The 20,339-nt window shown below is 55.1% G+C and overlaps 1 protein-coding gene across 5 annotated transcripts in view; it reads left to right on the forward strand.

The window, feature by feature from the left end:
• The window catches only part of RNF220 (ring finger protein 220), a 262,206-nt gene extending 242,748 nt beyond the window's left edge, over window positions 1-19,458 (forward strand). Inside the window, exons 5-14 of one of the 5 annotated variants that reach the window (XM_018043334.1) lie at window positions 266-308; window positions 3,513-3,556; window positions 3,989-4,121; window positions 12,420-12,516; window positions 12,722-12,808; window positions 12,940-12,995; window positions 13,111-13,189; window positions 17,409-17,517; window positions 17,664-17,738; window positions 18,493-19,458. In XM_018043334.1, the coding sequence (XP_017898823.1) occupies window positions 266-308; window positions 3,513-3,556; window positions 3,989-4,121; window positions 12,420-12,516; window positions 12,722-12,808; window positions 12,940-12,995; window positions 13,111-13,189; window positions 17,409-17,517; window positions 17,664-17,738; window positions 18,493-18,564 (795 nt within the window). In that variant the 3' untranslated portion in view covers window positions 18,565-19,458. Of the gene's footprint in view, window positions 1-265; window positions 309-3,512; window positions 3,635-3,988; window positions 4,143-12,419; window positions 12,517-12,721; window positions 12,809-12,939; window positions 12,996-13,110; window positions 13,190-15,827; window positions 16,123-17,408; window positions 17,518-17,663; window positions 17,739-18,492 lie in introns of those variants that run through there. The other 4 variants (XM_018043310.1, XM_018043327.1, XM_018043319.1 and 1 more) reach the window with 4 other exon arrangements.

Genomic DNA, 20,339 nt, shown 5'->3' on the forward strand with positions numbered 1-20,339 from the left:
GCCCGGAGCGCCGGAGGCCGGGGCTGGGGCGGCACCGCGTGGCGGCCTCCGGGGCCCGCTAGAGCAGCCCCCGGCGGCTATGCCGAGGGCCCGGAGCGGCCGGCGGAGCAGGGGGGCCGGCGGGAGGGAGGAAGTAGGTTTGTTTATGGGCTGTTTGGGGCGGGGCAGGCCTGGACCGGGGTCCGGGGCTGGGGCGGGGGCTGGGATTCCCGGCCGCGCTGACGCTGTCTTCTCTTTTTTGCATCTGCCCGGGATTTTCTCCCAGACCTTCTTGCGAGTGCGAGCCAACCGGCAGACCCGACTGAATGGTGAGTCTTGCGCAGCCCCTCCCTTCGCCCCACCCCCGGCCTCCTCCCTCCCTCACTGCCTGCAGCTCCTGGCTTGCCTGGGTCTCTTCAGCGTTAGGGCCCGTGGGTTTCCTTGCAATCACAGCGCCTCAGTATGTGCCGACCGAGGCTGCCGCCCTCAGTTTCCCCATCTGTTTAATGGAGGTGATGGTTGCCAGCTCTTGCGTGAGCCTCTCTAGGCCTTGAAGAACCCTGGGGGGCAATAAGTGGCAGAGAATGAGGAACAAGCCACACAATTCCACTTGGGAGCTCCGCTTTGAATTTGCAAACTGCTGGGACCTCACTGTACCAGCTGGCAGGGCGCTGAGAATGTTTTTCTTCCAGTTTTTAATCAGTGCCCAGTCGTGTGAATACAGCCTCTCTGCTGAGACTTGACAATGCAGTGAGATCTGGAGTTCCCACGGCAACAGGAACTAACTCATCCCAGGGCTCTTTGAGTTATCAGTCAGCCCACATTTCACAAAGGTGATCAGCGTGGGCTCAACAGCTCTTAGAGGCCTTGTCTGAAAGCACGCTGTGTATGCACTACCTGGCAGCCGCCCCCCTCCCCCCCCCTCCTTTTTGGATTCAGACCTCTGGAGCATTCCTGTTCGCTGAACAAACTGGGTGATCTAGTTTTTTGTGCTGACTAGGGTGTGGTATATCTGGGGGTTGGCAGTAAGGGGCTTGAGGGTCTCCGGACCAGCTGTTAAGGCCATCGATGTTCAAGATCCTGGGTTCCTGCCACTTGGTTTCTGCTACCAGGCTGAGCCCCAGATTGGGGAAAGGAGAGCATTTATCATGGGCCGGCCCCATGTTAAGCGTCTTTATCATAACTGAGAGGGAGTGTTAACACTCGTTTTGTAGATGAGGAAACTGAGGCTGGGACAGGTGAAGCGATTTGTTGAAAAACACACAGCTGGGATATGGCCGAGCCATGGTTTGAACCAATTAACCCACTCTAGTATTCTTGCCTGGAGAATTCCATGGACAGAGGAACCTGGTGGACTGTAGTCCATGGGGTTGCAAAGAGTCGGACAAACTGAGCGATAAACACACACCTACCTCCAGAGCCTGTGCTGCTTGGACCATGCCATGCTGCCTCCTTGGCAATACTTTGACTTTTCCTGTTAGTGGAAGCTTCCAGGTAGGGAGCGCACTTTTCCGTATCATGCTTTAGTAAACTTAGTTCAGGACTTAGAAGATGGATGGCAAGAAAATAACCAAACCTGCCTTGCTTATCTGAGAATTTCCAGGTGATGCCCAGTCCATCAGGGTGCTTTCCTGGGACCACAAGGAGTTTTCTGGCATGGGTGGCTTGGGCGAGGAGAGCATCCAGTGTCCTGCCTTCCTTGGCAATCCTGTGAGATTCACCTGTTTATTCAATTATCAGTGTCTCTCATAGTCTCCTTCTTACCAGAGAGGCACTCTAGACAGGTTAGGGGATGCACCTTTGTACTGGAGCACGGCTCCATACAGCCTTCTTGAACTCTCAGAGTCACTTGCTCAATGCCTTTCTGATATCTGGCATCCCTTCTCCACCCCAGCCCTGGCTCTATAGAGTGTCAAGGTGGCTTGAGCCTGAGATTCCAAGGGTTAGGGCAGTCAAGGTGAAAGAGTCTAGATTTTTGTCCGCAAAATCAAGTGGGCACCGGAACATGGTCACATCTCCTGTAGTGAGAGCAGCGGAAACAGAGGAGATGGGCCAGGCTGCGGGCCAAGGTTTCTCAAACTCCATGCTCAGTCCTTGTGGGATGGTGGCTTTCCTGTTGATTTGGGTCCTAGGGCTGCTCTGTTCTGGGGTAACTCCCTGCTTCAGGCCCTCAGGCAGGAGCTAGAGTTCCAAGTGTTGCCCTAGCACACCCACAGGATCCGTCTTTGTTGATACTGATCAGTGGGGGGCACTCTCGGGACAAGAGAGCCTTTGAAGCTATGGAGTAAGGCATGGTTTCCTATCCTGCCTTTGCCGCTTTTTAGCTACCTGGGCAACTGCCTGATTGAGCTTTAAGTATCTTTATCTGGAAAAATGCTTAATACAACCTGGTTTCCAGATATAGAATAAAATGAGCTTCCTTGTGTAAGGCAGTTAAATCTTAACACACAGTTGAAGCTCTAAATTGTAACTTATCAGCTGTCACCTGCATCACCGTTCACCAGTGTCTCACTCCCTAGCCTGCATTGATGAGACTTCCACTAGGGTCAGTATCCATGAGAAAGTTCCTTCTGGCCTTGCAGTGGGGAACCCTTCCTTCCTTGGCTGGCTCCACCCCCGCCCTAATCAGTCTGGTCTCAAAGTGGCTAGCTCTGCATCAAGGGAGGGGATAGAGGAAACAGAGTCCCCTGTTTTGACCCCTTCCTGCTTCAGTGACAGGAGGGCTGCAGAGAGGGATTAGTGAGCTAATTAGAAATGATTGCATCTCTCAGCATTAATTAGCAGTGCTGTGGGCTTGCAGTGTGCACTTTGGAATTGAGCCCCCTGTGGGACAGCATGGCAGGCAGCCCTCTGCCTCGGGGGCCTGCCAGCCCCTCTTCACTGATCAGAAATGATGGAACAGGTTCGGGAGGGCACAGTAAGGGCTACCCTCTCAGGATATCCTGGGCTCTCTGACTCAGACCCTCTGTACCTTTATGACTGGGCCTTGATCTCTTCTTCTGTAAAATGGGACCAGTGGACCTGAGAGAAATCCTCCCTGGGATGATTCTATATAGGACACTGAGGGCTGTACCTCGGGCCTGCTGGCCCAGGAACAAAGCGGTTTTAACTGATAAGTGAACAGCTGGCCAAATCAGGCCCCTGGAGAGACTTTGGATTCTAGCCAAGAGGTGATCTCTAAAGTTGTGGGTCTTGACTCTAAAAGAGCCTGTGATCTTGGCCTTCTGGGGAGATACATAGTAAGTGCCAAGGGGAGCATCTTTGCTCACTGGACTCAGTTGAGCACCGCAGGTACACAGCTGTGGCCAAAGAGTGGACACTGGCTGGCCTAGCACCAGTCTCCTCCCCAGGCGCTCGTGGCAGGGCCCAGACCCCAAAGGAGCTGAAGGTGCCACATAACAAGGGCGAGATTGGGCATGAGCCAGAGGGCCAATGGCTGGCAGGAGGTCAGGATATGTCAGTCCCGCTGGGACCTTGGGAGCGCCAGTGACCGTCTGCCTGTTCTGTGCTTTGTTTTTGGTTTCTCCATGCAGCTCGGATTGGGAAAATGAAACGGAGGAAGCAAGATGAAGGGCAGGTATGTCCCCTGTGCAGCTGCCCCCTGGCAGGATCGGAGCAGGAGATGAGTAGGCATGTGGAGCATTGCCTTTCTAAGGTAGAGGGGCCATCACCACCTACCCCGCCCCCTTCCCCTGACACTAGCTGCTGACTGCCTCCAATCTCTGGGCTGTTGGGTTCTCCATGTGGTCTCAGCAGCAGCTTCTTCTCTGTTCTTTGCCCTCTTCCTTTGCTTTCACTCTCCCACTCCTCCCCTGGGGCTCCAGTGGAAAATTATTGGGAAAAAGCCCAGGTCTTTGACCTCTCGATTGGTTTACTTCCAAGGAGCCCTAGAGCCGGGGGCCTGTGGGGCACACTGCAGCTGGGGGCCTGGGCTGTGCCTTCCTCGCAGGCCCTGGGGAGCAGGTAGGGATGGCCTGGGACCCGCATGATCCTGCTCTGCTCTTCACAGAGGGAAGGCTCCTGCATGGCTGAGGACGATGCCGCGGACATCGAGCATGAGAACAGCAACCGCTTTGAGGAGTATGAGTGGTGCGGGCAGAAGCGGATACGGGCCACCACTCTCCTGGAAGGTGGTTTCCGAGGTACAAGCAGCCGACACCTAGGTAGTGGCACTGTGGTGGCCAGGCCTCTGCTGGGTAGCCATCTGTGGGAGCCAAGAGGCCAGGGCTGGTGGCTGGTCATCCATTCAGCCACGTGGGAACTGCTGCTGGCAGGGCTTCTTTGTGACCGTGCTGGCTGCCTGTGATGTGCATATTAAAACGGATGTATTTGGGTGGGGAAATGGAATTGTGAGGCTGCAAGCTAAGAGTGACGAGGGGGGCTCTCCGCCTCGGGTGATGCATTGAAGGTGACAGCCAAGCCGCGTTAGCACCTGCATAAAATATTAAAGGGACGGTTATGCATTTATCACTCCATCCCTCTTAAGGCTGATAAATGAGAATCCAGCAACCTGCTGTACACCTCCAGCACTGGGGGCCCCGAGGGCTTCCAGGCAGACACATTGGATTTTCCTCCTCCTCCTCCTCAGCCCCACGTCAGGGAAATCAGTTGCAGAGGAGAGAGTGAGTTATGGCAAAATTTGACCTCCCATGAGCTTCATTGGTGAATCTAATTTTACCTGTGATCCCATCCCTTCTCCCTGGGCGCCCTCTGCCCTGAAGCAAGAGGGGCCTGTGCCCAGCTGCTCCTGCTTCCCTTGGACTTGCCGCAGAGGGCTCTACAGGGACCTCCCCAGCTCCACTGCCCACCTGGATCCTTGGAAACACATGGTTTGGCCCAATGGAAGTCTCCCACCCCCACCAGGTTAAATAGCAGACTGGTAGGAACCCAAGAAGCGTGTCCTCTTGTTGATGCTTCCTGCCTTGGGCAGGGTGAAGGGGGAGCTGTCTTGCTTCCCAGCCTCCAGCTCACCGCTCTTTCTGTGCACAAGCACAGCTGGCACTGCAGCTTGTGGTCATTAAGTGAGCCGATCTGCTTCCCATCTGCCTCCAGTTCTCTGGGCAGCTCCCTTGGGAGTAGTGCTGTGTCTGGTCCCTTGGGAATATCGCGGCAGCTGAGAGGAGGGTCTCTGCCTCACTGGGGCTATTCTTCTAGGGCTGTTGATGAGAAGTGGTCCCTACAGTGCCATCCAGGGCAAACTGGCTCCATGAAGAGGCCACAAGCCCAGGTGTGGCATTATGCCTCGGGTCTTCTCTCACACTGGCAAAATGTAAATGAGAAAGGTTAATCAGACCAAACTGAGGACTGAGCTAGAGAATGTCCATTGGCCATTTCCCTCTGGTCCTGTCCTAGAGTTTCTGAGGCCCAGAGAGCCCTGAAGCCAGGGATCCTGTGACTTGTACTCACAGGTGTCCCTGGCCAGTTCCGGGATGCTGCGCTGGGTTTGCTCTGTTGGTGGCTGCAGATTTTCATGTCTTCCATTGCTGTGGCAACTTCTTGGTCAGGTTACTGATGGCTTCTGGGCTCCAGACAAGGCTTAGGAAGATGAAGCCGCATGGGGCCTGCTCATACAACCATGTACTTCCCAGGCCCTGGGACCTACTTGCAGAGCGGGTGTGAGGGCCTCTTCAGCCCTGGGCGGGTGTCAGTTTTCCCTGAGTGTTTACATGGTGAGGTTGTTCCTTTCAAGAATTCCTGAGAGGAGTTCAAAGGGGGTTTTTCTTTGAGCGATTTGGAGAGCGAGAATGAGAGTGAGACTTGAAGAGGGAACAGGGGCCGGAGGTGCCTTTATCTGCAGAGAATTGCTCCGGCTTTCCTGATAGAAGCTGCTGCCGTCTCTTAAACAGCTTAGTGCAGTCAAAAGACAGACAGACTTGAAAGGCTGTTTTACAGCGAGATCAGCAGGGGCCACGAGGCAGAGAGCAGGGCGCAGTGGAGCGGAGGAGGCTGAGGCTCCTCGGTAGGGGGGTGCTATCAAAGGAGGCCCTGGCTGATTCTGACCGCCTCTGCCCCTGAAACCTTGTCTGCAGAAGCTGACCATCTGTCAGTCTACCCTTCTTGGCCAGGACCGAGAGGCCCCAACTCTTGGGGGGTTGGGTGTGGCCCCGCCAGGCGGCCTGGTGTCAGTGCAGCGCATTGATCGCCCGCCGGGCGGGCTGGGCCGCAAGCCGGGCAGCGCGTGCTTAATGTGATTGAAAGGCAGTTAAAATGGCGGTGACCTTTTCAGGAGGAATTAGATTGCCTGCCAAGACCGGTTAGAGGGAGTGATAACGCCAGTTGAAGAAGCTGCCCGGCCGGCTTCAGAGAGAGGGAGCAGAGGCAAGATGAGCAGGCGAGCGGCGAGGCCCATTTAAGCCGCACTGTGCGTGCTGACAGAACAGAGATTGCTGTCCTTGTTAGATATGAAAGAACTGAAGAATTGCACATAAGTTCCTGTATCTGATCATCACCTATCCCTCCTCCCAGACCAGGGCCCCTTCGTCCTCAGCATGGCTTCCCATCAGGCCCAACGGGGGCTGGTCTGGTGGAGCAGATGAGTTCCTTTGAATGTAATGTGCCACAGAGCCAATGAACAAGCAGGAATTTTTGGTGGGATACTTGACTGACGAGAATGGGCCTTGGAGATGGGACCTGTGATTACTGAGACCCAGAGAGCTCAGGCCTGGGAGGGCTTGGAATTGGTATTGTAGGACCAAATGAAGGATCAGACAGAACAGGTAAGGACTGGGGTAGGTCCAGATAGACGTGGATCTTCAAGAGCCTAAAAGAAGAGACACTGAAAGGTTTCAAGAGAGTAGTTTGAAAGAAACGTTTGTTTAGGAAACATGGTGGCCTTCTCAGTTCTAGGGGACACGCTGGGCTGTGTGCGTGAGGTGTGGGTTGTCCTCTCTGAACCTTGGGTTTGCTAGCCTGCTAGTGCTGTTTCTGCCCGCTCAGTTATGATTGCATAAAGGGCGGCGCCCAGACCTTAGTGCTTCACCAACATCTCCCTTAAAGAGTTCAGCACTTGCGGGGGAGACACTCTTCAAGCACCCCGTGCCAGCCCTGGGCAGAGCAAGGGGCCTCTAGGTTGGGCCACAGTGGGAACCAGTTACACAACCCCTGGGGACAAACCCGTGCCTGCCTGTAGTCCAAGGAGGTGTGTGACAAATGAGCCCGGCTTTCCTCATTGCCTATCTCCAACTCCTGGTCTCGGACAAGAGACCTGTGGTGGGAGCCTTGATCCTTCCTCTGTCTTGTTTGCCAGTGAATGTTCACTTTGCTGGATTAGGGAGCCTAGAGCTCATTATCTCTGGGATGGACAGGCTGGAGAAAGGACATGGAACAGTTGGCTTCAGATGACGTGACAGTGATGTAATGGGCCTTTGGGTGACAAGGTGGAGGGATTTCCCAGGAGGCAGCGGGAAGTGGAAGGTGCTGCAGCTCAATCTTGCAGCCCTGGAAGGAACTGCGTCCCTGGAATCCAGCATTGAGCCCCTTTGAATCAAACAGGTGGAAGGGTAGAGACAGGGACGCTACTAAGAGAACCCACTGTCCAGGCCTCTGCCCTGCCCCGATCTTCGCCTAGGGACTGCATCTTACTTGAGTTCTTGCCTTGGATTTAGACTGGTTCCATGTGGCCTGGAATGAGATACCATGGAGAGGAAAGGTGGGGCAGCTGTGGCGCAGATCTGTTAACTGACTGTTGCTTGGTAAAACTTCAGTGCCAGATTGTGGGTCAAGGGGTTGAGAGGTGTTGTGAGTCCAGGACCTGGAGAAATTGGCCTGGCCTTAGCTGCTGCCTTCTTCTGCATGTTGATTTCCAAAAGATGGGAGCTCCAGATTCTCAAAATGTCCCCCAGGGCAACCCTGCTGCCTGGTATAGTCAGTGACAGGTGCTAGAACAGCCAACTGCTGGAGGCAGTCTTGGAACGGAGTGTGTCCAGGCTGCCGCTTTCTACCTCCTTACCACCCTGAGTTAGAACTTGTTTGGTGGGAGGAGCAAGGAGGGGTGGCAAGGAGCAGGGCACCTTCTGTCCCCTGTGGCAACTGACGGGGATTTAATCGCCTTTTGGAAACACAATTGTTAAGCCGGGACAGAGGGAGTACAGGCAGAAGGAGCAAGTATCAATGGTTTTAAACGGCGTCTGTCTCTCTGCGCCTCTCCTGACGTGAGGCAATGAAACGCGTTATCGAGGAGGCCCGGAAAGTGGCTAAGTGCGTTTGACACACGCCAACTCCCTGCCTCCACACTGGATAATTGCATTGTCAACTGTTCAGCGAGGTGGCAGGTGACACTGCAGGCCGATTGATTGTCCCGCATCGCAGCTCCCCAGACTGTCAGCTCCCCAATCGATGGCGTTTACACAAGACACCGTAACTGCATCTGTAACTAATTCCAGTGTAAAACTCTCCGGAAGCTGCTGCTGCGCACCCCCCCATTCTCCCCTCCTTTGGAGAGCACGGGCTTCTGGAGGCCCCAGGACGCCTTTCTCCCTGGGCTTTGGTTTTGTTGGGAACAGCAGGTGAGGAAATCGATGGCTCCTTTTTTGTGGTTTCAAGTTCCAGGACGTTACTGCCCCTAGTCAGTGGGCATCTCCAGTTTCACAATCGATCATCTGATCAATTGATCAAATTAACGCTGATTTTTTTTTTCCTTCTCTCTTTGTGATGACCCAAGAAGAAATGAGTTTATGAGAGATGGGACATTTTTATAAAATTTAGGCTTTACTTATCATTTATGCATTTAACCCTCTGCCTCTCTATTGCTAAGTATCCACTTGGAGGGAAGAGGTTTTTTTTTAACTGCCCGCCCTCCCTAGACCGGGCCCCCACTGCTGAGCATCACTGATCATCAGGGTTAGTTTGCCTGTGGAGAGCACCCAGCCCTTCATGGGTCTGAGCCACAACAAGGGGACTCCCCAGTGACTGAAGAGTGCTGTGGGTCATCTTGCGGGGTCTGAAGGCAGTCCCTGCCCTGGATAGGAGCAGCAGGAGTGGCAGCTTGCCTGTTACTCTGGAGCTTCACAGAGCAGGAGCCAGAGGCTTGGGAAGGCGTTCTCTGTGCCATCTTGCTTCTGAGTACTGGCTTGGGATATTCTAGCAGCTGAGAACATAAACTGACTGTGGAGCCTTCTCAAAGTATGTGTGGGAGGGGGGCAAGCTGGCGGGGGCCCTGTCTGCATAAAATGGCTTTATGGCCGTTTCTTTTTATTATGATTCTGCCAGAAGTCAGCAAGTGACATTTCATTAAGAAAATAAAGTTTAATGTGCTGGGAAGGAGGTTGGAGTTGGCTGGGGCAGCGCAGGAGTGAAACTGGCAGTGGCAGCCTGTTCTGAACACCTGAGGGGTAGGGAGAGGCTCCCAACATCTGTCTGCTGGAGGAGGGGGTCAGGGTCAGAGTCAGCTGCTCTGACCAAAGGCAGGCCTTTTCCTTGACGAACAAGATGTGTCGTGCTCTCCATCCTGTTAGCGTGGTCAGAGAAGGAGATTGTTGCCCACCTGAGAGATGGGGTCTGAGAGGTGAGGTTGTGGCCAGAGAGGTTTCTACAGGCCACCAGCTGATCAGTCCTGGGCCTGCCTTGGCACAGGGCTCCCAGCACCTAACGGAACAGCACCATCGGCATTTAGTTGTCACTGCTCGGGGGTGTTACGTGGCACCTGTGGTGGGCTCGGCCACCTCTGTGCTGGGTGACGCTTAGATCACAGACTTAGGCTTTTAATCTGATGAGCAACAGTGACAATACATGGTAATCACATGTGAATTTGGAGTTGTACAGAAGCCTGGGTGGACACCACGGAAGGGGCCCCTCTGTAGAAATATCTAGGGAAGTCTCATCTGTACTCAGCACCTTGAGCATAGGAATCAGATCGGGAAACAACGTCCTCAGTGTCAAGCCAGGCGGAGGATGAGTTCAATGAAGTTTGAGAGAATGTTGAAGCAAGTTCATTCAGGAAGTATTTAAAGAGCAACTATTATGTGCAGGCACCATGAATGGAAGGCATGATTGAGAAGAGTCAGACTTGCAGAGTGAGCAGGAATGTGTTCTGTAGACCAAGAGGGAGACGTTTCTAGGCAGAGATAACAGGAAGTACAAAGGCCTAAAGTGAAAGTGAAGTGGTCTCTCAGTCGTGTCCGACTCTTTGTGACCCTGTGGGCTGTAGCCCACCAGGCTCCTCTGCCCATGGGATTCTCCAGGCAAGAATACTGGAGTGGGTTGCCATTTCCTTCTCCAGGGGATCTTCCCAACCCAGGGATTGAACCCAGGTCTCCTGCACTGCAGACAGACGTTTTGCCCTCTGAGCCACCAGGGAAGCCCAGGGACATGAGAAAACACAGGCCCTGGGAACCAAAATAGCTGTGTTCCACCAGACTACAGAGACCTGGTCCAGGCCTGGCAGGCAACGAGACTACAGAGAGAAAGACTTCTGGCCACTGGGCTGCTTTACGTGTGGAGAAGCCTGGACTTTTCCTGGCAGTTTGGGAGTGCCCCATTGTCTCAGGTTTGCCATGGGAGCCACTCTGGGCCAAGGAGTGGTGCTAGGATTCTCGGCTTTGCTTCTCACGCACCCACCAGGCAGGGCTGGGCAGGGTCTAGCCAAGCCGTAGATGTGAGGCTGACTGCTGAGCTGCGTGCGCTTGGGCGGGGGCTGCTTGGCAGGGCTCGAGGGGTGCAGGCTCTTAAGTGAACCTGATGGCTACATTCTGATTGATGGCGGAGTTTGTCTCCCAAACTGTCAGAGGGTTTATAGAGGTGCCACTCACCCACAAGGTGGGAATTGCTTGTCAGGACACTTGGCTGTGGATAGGAGACAGAGCTGTAACTTGGTGTTTTCTCAGCTTAATGGCCCCGCTGCTGACCCGCCTGCTGCCTTGAGTTTGTTTGTGCCTCAGTGTGGAGGGCAGATGAGGACTGGCGGGCAGGGGTGGAGCAGGGCAGTACCTGTAAGCTCTCTGTTTCCCTGGTGCTGCTTACTTCTGGGATGGGTGGACCCGTTGTGAGACCAGAAACCGGAGGTGTAGGATAGAGAAGGATCAGGAAGAAAGTGCTTTTGAAACGGGCTTGAAAGATGGAGAACATTCCAGATGGAGAGAGAGCATGAGCCAGACAGACAGGGTGACACTGGAGGTGGAGTAAGTCTGTCCGTGTATGTGGGACTTAGGGAGCGAAATGAGAGAAGGTGAAGAAGTGGGGGCATCCAGAGCATAGCAAGTCTGGCTTAAGAGTAGGAATTGGTCGCGGGCACAGTGAGGAGCCGCAGGCAGTGCTGGAGCAGGGGAAAGAAGGGTCCGGACTCTGTGGCGACAGGACGAAGCAATAGATGAGAGGCTTGGCAACCCACTACAAGCCTGTTGCCTTCATGAATGTGTAAGACGCTGAAAGTGGGAAGAATGGACAAGAAATTCCTGAGATCATTGGGCAGAACTCCGAGCTGCTTTGCATCGATTCCACTCACCCCAGACCCCATCGCTTTCAGTCCTTTTTGTCCCCAGCAGGGCTACTCCACTGGCTCATGTGATGTGGTCCGAGACCAGAACCACTGGGAGAAGGCAGGGGCAGGGAGGGAGAAGCTGCTTTGTGGTCCCTGGCCCTGGGCTATCAGGAAGGGTGGTTCTGGGAGTCAGAACATAAAGCAGGTGAGTGGGCCTGGGGCAGCTTCAGCCACTCAGCCCCTTGCATCACCACCACCCCTCCCACTACTGGCCAAGAGTCTGCCTGTTGCTGGGCCAGATACACCTTGGTGGGGTCAGCTGCCTGCCCCGCCCTTGGCCCTGCCTCTGCCCAGCTGGGCTGCCTCCAGGGACTTCTCTAAGAAGCAGGTGTGCATGCCTGTCCTCCCTCGGCTGTCCCCTCTTAATCCCTTTATAACTGCACTTGTCCAGGAATCTGGGCTGAGTGAGGTGGGGATGAATAATTAATGTCAGGCGCTTCAGACACCAAATATTTGAACAGCTGCCTGGTGTTTTTGCTGGCAAGGACCTGCCGGCCAAAATCAGGACATTGGCTGAGGGTCCCGCTGTATGGCTCTGACAGGCCTTTGCCAGCCTACTCTCCCCTCTGGTAGACTTGCCAGGCTGGACAATGGGACATGGGATGCCCAGGTCCTGGGTTGGGGTTGTAGACCTGTCTGTCCTCTTCCCACTCTTCTTAGATGTGGAAGACAGGTGGACAGCAGGCCTAGACTAGGTGTCTCCTGAGGACTTGACATAATGTACGAATGGGCTGCTTTATGAGCAGAGATCATGGAGCAGCAGGCAGTGCAGGAAAGGCTGAGGTATGCAGAGTGAAAAAGAACTGTAATGTCAGAATCAAGAGCACCCAAGCGCGCTCTATTCCCCAAGCCCAAGTTTCTGCCGGGCCTTACCTAGCCCCAAACCTGACCCCTACCTTAGGAAACAAGGGGGATCCTTGGCCTCGTCTTGCTGGCCCCAGCCCTCCTCACACCCTGCTTCCCACAGGCTCTGGCTTCGTCATGTGCAGCGGCAAAGAGAATCCGGACAGTGACGCTGACTTGGATGTGGATGGGGATGACACTCTGGAGTATGGGAAGCCACAGTATCCTTGGGGCACTGTGGGACAAGGCGGGACTGGTGGGACAGACCAAAGGGAATAAGAAAAGTCACAAGCACCTGGAGTCACTCATCCACACCAAAACTCCCAGGGTCAGTGTCTCAGCTTGGGCCAGGGGCAGCCCTCCTGGGGATTCAACCCTCACGGCCCACCACAAACTAGGATCCATTGTCCTTGACCACCTTGCCAGATACACGGAGGCCGACGTCATCCCCTGCACAGGCGAGGAGCCTGGCGAAGCCAAGGAGAGAGAGGCACTGCGGGGCGCAGTCCTAAAGCAAGTGTGGGCACAGGCTTGGGCGGGTGGGAGAAAGGGAAGGGAGGCCCTGAGGCGAGGGTCCACCCGGTGCCCGCCCTCAGGGCTGTCCCTTCGGGGTTCACTTTGTCCTTCCTCTTTCCTTCCTCTAGTGGTGGCCCTCCCAGCACACGCATCACACCTGAGTTCTCTAAATGGGCCAGTGATGGTAAGTCCTGACCCAGGTTAGCAGGGGCAGAGGGGGGTGGCAACTGATTCAAGCCCAACCCCTCACCTGTGCTGCCCATCTGGCCAGAGTGTGAGTCCTCTCTCTGTCCCAGCAGAGATGCCATCCACCAGCAACGGTGAGAGCAGCAAACAGGAGGCCATGCAGAAGACCTGCAAGAACAGCGACATTGAGAAGTGAGTGGCCAGCGGGGAGACCGACTCCAGGGACCGCGGCTCCATGGGAGGGAGGGGGCCCTTCGCTAACAGGAAGGCCTGCTGCCCTGGCACACAGCCGGCAGTGGGGCCCAGCTGGTGCTGAGCGTGACTCTCTGAATTGATCACTAGGCCATGGCCCCGGGAGCCTTGGTGGAGGGAGGAGCAGGCAGCCTGCCCGCCTGCCTGCTGCAGAGGCCTCCGCCCGGGGAATGTGATGTATGGCCGCCCAGCCCAGCCGGCACACTTGATTCATCTCCAGTTTCTGTTTCTTAATCGGGAGCTAAATTGGTTTCATTTTTCTTGTCCCGGGTGGCGCTTGCAGTGTGGGTTTTAGGCAGGAGTATTGGGTCTTATCACTTCTGGTAGGAGTTTTCGGCCCGCATTCTCTGGCAGGGGAAAAGGAGATCCGTTAGCACTTCCCCCAAGGTTGGGCCATCCCTGGCCTGGATCCCCAGAAGCCACCAGGATTCGAAAGCAGCAGCACACCTTACTGCCTTTCCAGTAGCCCAGGCAGGCCAGTTCTGGCCCCAGGAGGTGGCACTGTCCAGTTCTGGCTGCCTGGAGCTGCTGCCGCTGTTGGCCATTGCCTAATTCCTCACACCTGCCCCTCCCTCCTCTGAAGGCTAGGTTGCCCGGGGTTAAAAGGCAGCCTCTTCATTCCAGGGCCAGTGTTCCATCTTGCCTCCTGCCAGGAGAGTGGATTGCAGGCCAGTGCAGGGCCGGGTCGGCGGCCCAGGGTCACCTCCCATTTGTTTCCCTCCATTTTGTGTTGTCATAAATTCATTCCAGCCCGTTGTGGTTGATCAGTTTATCTCGGCCAGGGCCGCGAGTGCTGCTGGCATGATGTATGGGCCGCGGCGCGGGGCCCGGCTGCCCATGAATCACCGCAGCTGCTCCGTGTCAGCGCCGGAGCGGGCCGCACGGGTTCGGTGCAACCAGCTTGGGGGGAGAGGAATGACGTATGGATGTTTATTTAATAATTCTCTCCTACTCCAGCTGAGCGGGGCGGGCGGGGCTGTAAGGGGCGCCTACCCTCATCTGGAGGGGCTGCTCATAAATCAGAAAGACAAGATCATTAATCAGGGATGGCGCCGGAGGGGGAGGTGGGGGCCAGAGCCAGTGGCCATCCAGTGGTCCTACCCCACTGAGGGCTGGGGAAGCTGGGCTTTCTGTCCCACCTGTATGAGCATGAGCACCCGTGGGCAGGGCCCTCGGGGATGAGTTGGTGGCCAGCTCAGTCATGTGCAGAGATCTCCGACGGGTCTGGCCCTTCAGTCCCCATGACGTCTCTCCCAGACACGTGATGGGTTCCCATCCTGGATCTTTTTCACATCCAGGGGAAGGAGAAACACAGGATACATGGCTTCTTCCAAGAAATTCTCCACCCCATGCCTTCAAGGGGCTCTGGAATAGCTCGCAACCTCCCTGAATCGGGGGTCTGGAGGATTGGGTGTTTCACTAGAGCAAAGAGTAAAGGCCAGTTATGTGCTGAGCAGATCCACCATGGGGATGGAGTGGCCTTGGAGATGGGAGTGGGAAATGGCTCTACTGGACTCATGGCTTTTGCCTTCCTAGCTCTAGCTCATTCTCTGGTTTAGGGTTTTCGAGTTAGTGTTCTACTCTGGGGTAAGCTGCCCCCAGTTCCAAGCCTTGGTTTCCCAATCATTGAAGTAACCACACAGGATCAGCCTGGTCCTTGGAGAGAAAGGAAGTATAGCTACCCATCCTTGTCTCCCTGCCAGGAACATACCAGCAATCTAGATGGGGGTGGCACATACCGCATTGGGCAGACTGCCAGGGGGAAGACTCAGCTGTGCAAGTGCGTGTGAGGAAGGAGAGTGTGGCAGCGGCTTTCCAGAGCTGGAAAGCCGAAGGGACGCTCCCAGGAAACCCACCAGTGCCAGAAGGAGTTGTAGTCAGAGCCTTCCTCAGGTTGCTTGGAGAGAGGCAAGGCAGAGAGAGCCATGGACTGCTGGAGTGATGGATCTGGAGCGTCTCTGCTCAGGGACACAGCCATCAGGGCGACGCATTCTGTGTCACTGCTGGTGCCCCTTTAAGAGAGAACGGTCAGAGATCAGAGTTCGCCGCTGCCCATTAAGTGTTTCCCACTATCCTCACATGCCCCCTGTTACACCTACGCCCAGCAGGGACAGACTGCCTGGAAGCTTTCAGGCTTTCTGGGCCTGCTGCACCCCCAGGCTGGCAAGACAGACCACCCCCTAGGAGATGGCCCTAGCCCACATACCGCCCTTGTGATTCTACCTCAGCTGACTGAGTACACCTTCTAAACCTCAGCTCTTACCCTTTATAGCCCTCCTCCAATATCCTCAAGTACTTCCTGTAAATCGAGTGTAAGATAAACTTCCCTTTCTGATTGTGGCATCTGGGGTCGTCTTGGACGCTGGGTTCCCAGTGTAGCAACCTTCTGCTTGTTCACAAGTGAGTCTGGCTGGAGCCAGGCCTATCTCCTGGTTGTAGCCAGTGTAGAGTAATGGCTATTCACACTGTTACTGGTTGATTCCAGAATCAGTCTGCCGGGGTTTGAATCCCATCTCCCCTGCTCTACGTGAACCTTGGGTAGTCTACTTAAGTTTCTGTGCTTTTGTTGTCTTTGTAGAGTTGTGTCCGATTCTGCAGCCCACGGACTGTAGCGTGCCAGACTCCTGTCCTGCACTGTCTCCCAGACCGTGTCCATTGAGGCAGTGATGCCATCTAACAGTCTTTGCCTCCTCCTTCTCCTTTTGCTTTAGTCTTTCCCAGCATCAGGGTCTTTTCCAGTGTTCCTTCATATATAAAATGGGAGTGTTAGGATCTCCCCATGGGGTTTTTGTGAGGTGTAAATAAGATAATTTTTAATCCCTCGGTAAAATTCCTGGCATTTAGTAAGTGTTTAATAAATTTTAGCTCTTTCATTTGTATTATGTCATTATTCCCTGAAGCTCATCTCCAGTACCATCTTTTCTACTCCTCCAGGAAACATTCCTCCCCCTTTTATCTCCTCTGGGTTCTGTTGACTTGTTTTAGGAGTGGTGGGAAAGATCACTCCTTAGAATTGTCCGAGCTGTTCCCTGTTCAGTATCACAGCTCAGAGAGTTCAGGAAGTTGCAGGGCTTGTGCAGGGATTGGACAACAGGTGAGGACCACCAGGACATCTGACATGCCTAGGAAGAAACAGCTAGGAGCCGTTGATGTAGGTTAGACCTCCAGCCCAGGGACCTAGATTATGTGGGCCCCCTCAGATCCCCATCTCTCACTCTCCCTGGGGGTTAGACCAGCTGTTTCTTCAGCAGGTGTTTACTCATACTCCCATGCCTGGAGTGGGGCTGATGTCCAGAGTCAGTATTGGTGGAGTGGTCATCTTGCCCTCGGGGAAGCGAGTCTGGCAGAGGAGACAGGCATTTGCAGTTGTACTGCTGTAGTGCCGTCCAGCACAGGGGCTGGAAGAGCACAAACGGGGCAACCCCACCAGTGGTACTGGCCGAGGCTTGGAAAAGGTTTCTGGGAGGAGGTGGGGACTAGGCCTGAATGATGAGATGGAACTAGAGAGTTAGGAGGTGGGGTGACCCAGAAGCAGCAGAAAGTACTTGAGAGGCCAATGAGTGAAAAATGCTGGGGCGTGTGGAAGAACTCTGGCATTGGACGTGGATGGAACGCGAGGCACGTGGTAGGGTGCTGAGGCATATGGCTGGTGGGGGCAGGCCAAGGAGGCCCTCGTAAGCTTGTAGGAGTTTGCTAGAGCTTTATGCTGAGATAGACGCTGAAATGTTGGAAATGTCAGTAGAAGTGGTCGGGCTTGCAGAATCGTAGGTGCCAGAAGAATGGAGGCAGAGGTTCGGGTTTGTATAATGCACAGAGTCATGAGCACCTGAACTACAGGTGGCAGCATGGCAAGGAGTGGAGATGCCAAAGATGTGAGGAGCTGGATGTCAGGGGTGACTGGGAAGGAGTAGTTTCGAGAATGGTTCCCAGGTGTCTGGTTTAGAAATTCACCAGGATGGAGGTGCAGGAGCAAGGCAGGTGAGGGGCACAGGTCTGGAATGTGGAGTTTGTGGATCTAGGATGTGAGTGGGATTGGGGAGCAGGGAGGTCTAAGAGACATGGGTACATGTGGTTCTGGAATTCAAGGAAGGTGTGGGCTGGAGGTTCAAATTAGAGATGCCAGCCTGCTGCCTGCGCAACTGTGCCATCCTCCTCACAGAATCACCGAAGATTCAGCTGTGACCACGTTTGAGGCCCTGAAGGCTCGGGTCAGGGAACTTGAACGGCAGCTATCTCGTGGGGACCGTTACAAATGCCTCATCTGCATGGTGAGAGGAAGGGAACCTCGCATGTCCCTGCTTGGGCCTCAGTGCTCCTTGGGGGTTGGAGAGGGTCTCTGCCCAGTGAACTGGGCCCTTCAGAGGGTGGGACACCTCAGAGTGACCCCTCCCTTCTCTGCCGGTCTTCTCCCTAGGACTCATACTCGATGCCTCTGACGTCCATCCAGTGTTGGCATGTGCACTGTGAGGAGTGCTGGCTGCGGACCCTGGTGAAGTGGTCTGGGGGTTGGGAGTGGGTAGCCTTTCGGGTTACTGCCCAGATGTCCATGCTAATGCTTGAGCCTCCCTCGGAGGGAGGAAGAGCAAGGAGCAGGCGGAGCAGAACCACAGACCACAGCCTGATTCCAGGATACTCATCCCCAAGCTCATGAGCCTCTCCCCTCCCCCACTCCAGGTTTATCCAGTTCTCCCCAGCCATGGGGTCTCTGCTCCCTTTCCCAGCCCCCACCCTGGAGGGCCCCCGTGTTACACATAGCAGTGAGATCCCCAGTCAGGAGGAGGCTGGGTGTGGGTAAGCAGGACCAGGGCCTCAGCCCCTCCCCCTCCCATTACTAAGCTCCTTCTGCTCCTGCCCCTGTTCTTCGCTCAGGAGCAGCCATTAAAATGTCGCCCGGAGACAGCAATAAAAGGCCCGGACGTGGGCTCTGTGTCCTGATCAAAGGCCGCGTGTAATCTCGTTAGGGCCGCGGCAGCCACAGCTGGACCCAGCCTTGTTCTCATTACCGGGGCTCCCGCTGCGGGCCTAGCCAGGCGGTTTGATCCTGGCGTCCCCCCAACACAGGAGCGTGCCTGCCTGCTCACAGAGGCTGCCCAGGCCTCCCCAGCCCTCGTGGACAGGACCAGTCCAAAGTCCCAGCACACATCGGGTGCAGGGAGTCATGGCTGCAGGCCTGGGTGCACACGATCAAATGTGTGGGCCGGGGTTTAACCAGAGGGCCCTGCCCCGCCCCATTCTCCCCGCAGGGCGCCAAGAAGCTCTGCCCCCAGTGCAACACCATCACAGCGCCCGGAGACCTGCGGAGAATCTACTTGTGAGCCGGCCACCCCAAGCAGGCCTTGCCTCCAGCGCCACGCCTGCCCCACCTGCGACGAGATGCCCCCTTGTACATACTTGCACACAGGTTCCCCATGTACATACATGAACACACATGAACACGCACACACACAGGACTCTGGAGCCAGAATGGAGGCTGAGGCCCAGGCCCTGCCTGCTGGCTCCCACCAAGATTGGGGGCCATACCTGTTCCAGGTTCTGTTCCCAGGGTGGGGCAGGGAGGTGGGGGTGGGGGGAGTATTGTCAAGCAAGGCTCCTGAGATCCAGCCCCCAGACAGACAGACATGCAAACACCAGACTGAAGCACATGTAATATAGACTGTGTATGTTTACAATGTTGTGTATAAATGGGACAGCTCCCCGCCCTCCGTCCCTTCCCCTGGTTGTATGATTTTCTTCTTTTGTTAAGAAGGCCTGGAGGCAGCGCCTCCTTGAGGGCTGGCTGGGGGCTCGGCCCATCCGCCTCGGGGTGCCTGCCTCACTCCTCCCCGGTCCCTCCCCTCTCCCATGTGCTCGCTGTTCAGTGGTGTATATTTCTTCTCCCAGACGTGGGGCATGTGCCCCAAGGGACGTGATCCTCTCCTTAGTCTTAGCTCCTGGGGCTCTTGGTAAGGAGTTGGGGGAGGGGGGAGGCACAGGCGTGGGAACCGAGCTGAAGCAGGGGCTGAGACTGGGCTGGACAAGGGTGCTTCTGGCTCCCCAGCCTTCCGCAGAGAACCTTTCCTGGGATTAGAGCTGCTCTTCCCGGGAAAAGTGTGGTCTCCCCTGCCCTGTGGGCCCCATGGTGTGATGCTGTGTCTGTATATTCTATACAAAGGTACTTGTCCTTTCCCTTTGTAAACTACATTTGACATGGATTAAACCAGTATAAACAGCTGCTGTCTCTGTGTATGTGTACAGGGAGGGGAAGATGATGAGGTGGTAGGAACAGAGGCAGTTAAGGGGTTAATTCCTGGCAGCCATGTGGGGAAAAGGACTTGGCTACGGCTTTGTGAAGCAGTGTGTGGTTAGTCTGTTCAGGGGCCCTGGAGCTCTTGTCGGGTGGGGGTGGTGGGGCCAGGACCTGGACTCCTGACTATTGATGGGTAGGGGCTCCAGGTTAATTCCTTATCGATGCAGAATCGTCAGCTCATTAATCACAGGAGAGGTCAGAGCTTGGGGGTACCGAGGGGATGCAAGCTCTATCCCCTGGTCTAGGGCTGGAACAGGCTGTAAGCTCAAGTGAAAACATAATCCCCAAACCTCTGTCCCTTTCTAGTCCCTTGAAGTGATCCAGGGACCAAAGTCACCATCTTAGTCCCCTGTGGCGGCGTCTGCTTTCCATCCTAGTGACCACTGCCTGCTATAGCTACTGCCCAGATAAATGAACAATAAGAACCCCCTTTATCCAACGTGGACCCTCAAGTTAGGAAACTGAGGCTGGGCAGCCAGCACTTGAGATGGAGCTTGGTCAAGTGGTGATCCCCATGGCTGACCAGTACCAGGGAGTGAGCAACTGGGTGCTCGGGCAGGTGCTCAGAGCTGCAGAGGAGGTCTTGCCCACCACAGAAAGCTTGTTTTGACAGAAGATTCTGCTAAAATTCAACACCCCAGAGTATCTTCATGACTCCAGACTCCTTTCCTTCACATGTTCTCACACACCAGACCCCGCCTCCCAAATCTTAGACACACCCATCTCTGGGATGCACAGTGAATACTATAGAATCAGGTCCAGTTGCCAGTTCCTGCCCACCTCTGCACCCAAACGACAAATCAC

This window comes from Capra hircus, chromosome 3 (genome assembly GCF_001704415.2).
Source record: "Capra hircus breed San Clemente chromosome 3, ASM170441v1, whole genome shotgun sequence".
NCBI lineage: Eukaryota > Metazoa > Chordata > Mammalia > Artiodactyla > Bovidae > Capra > Capra hircus.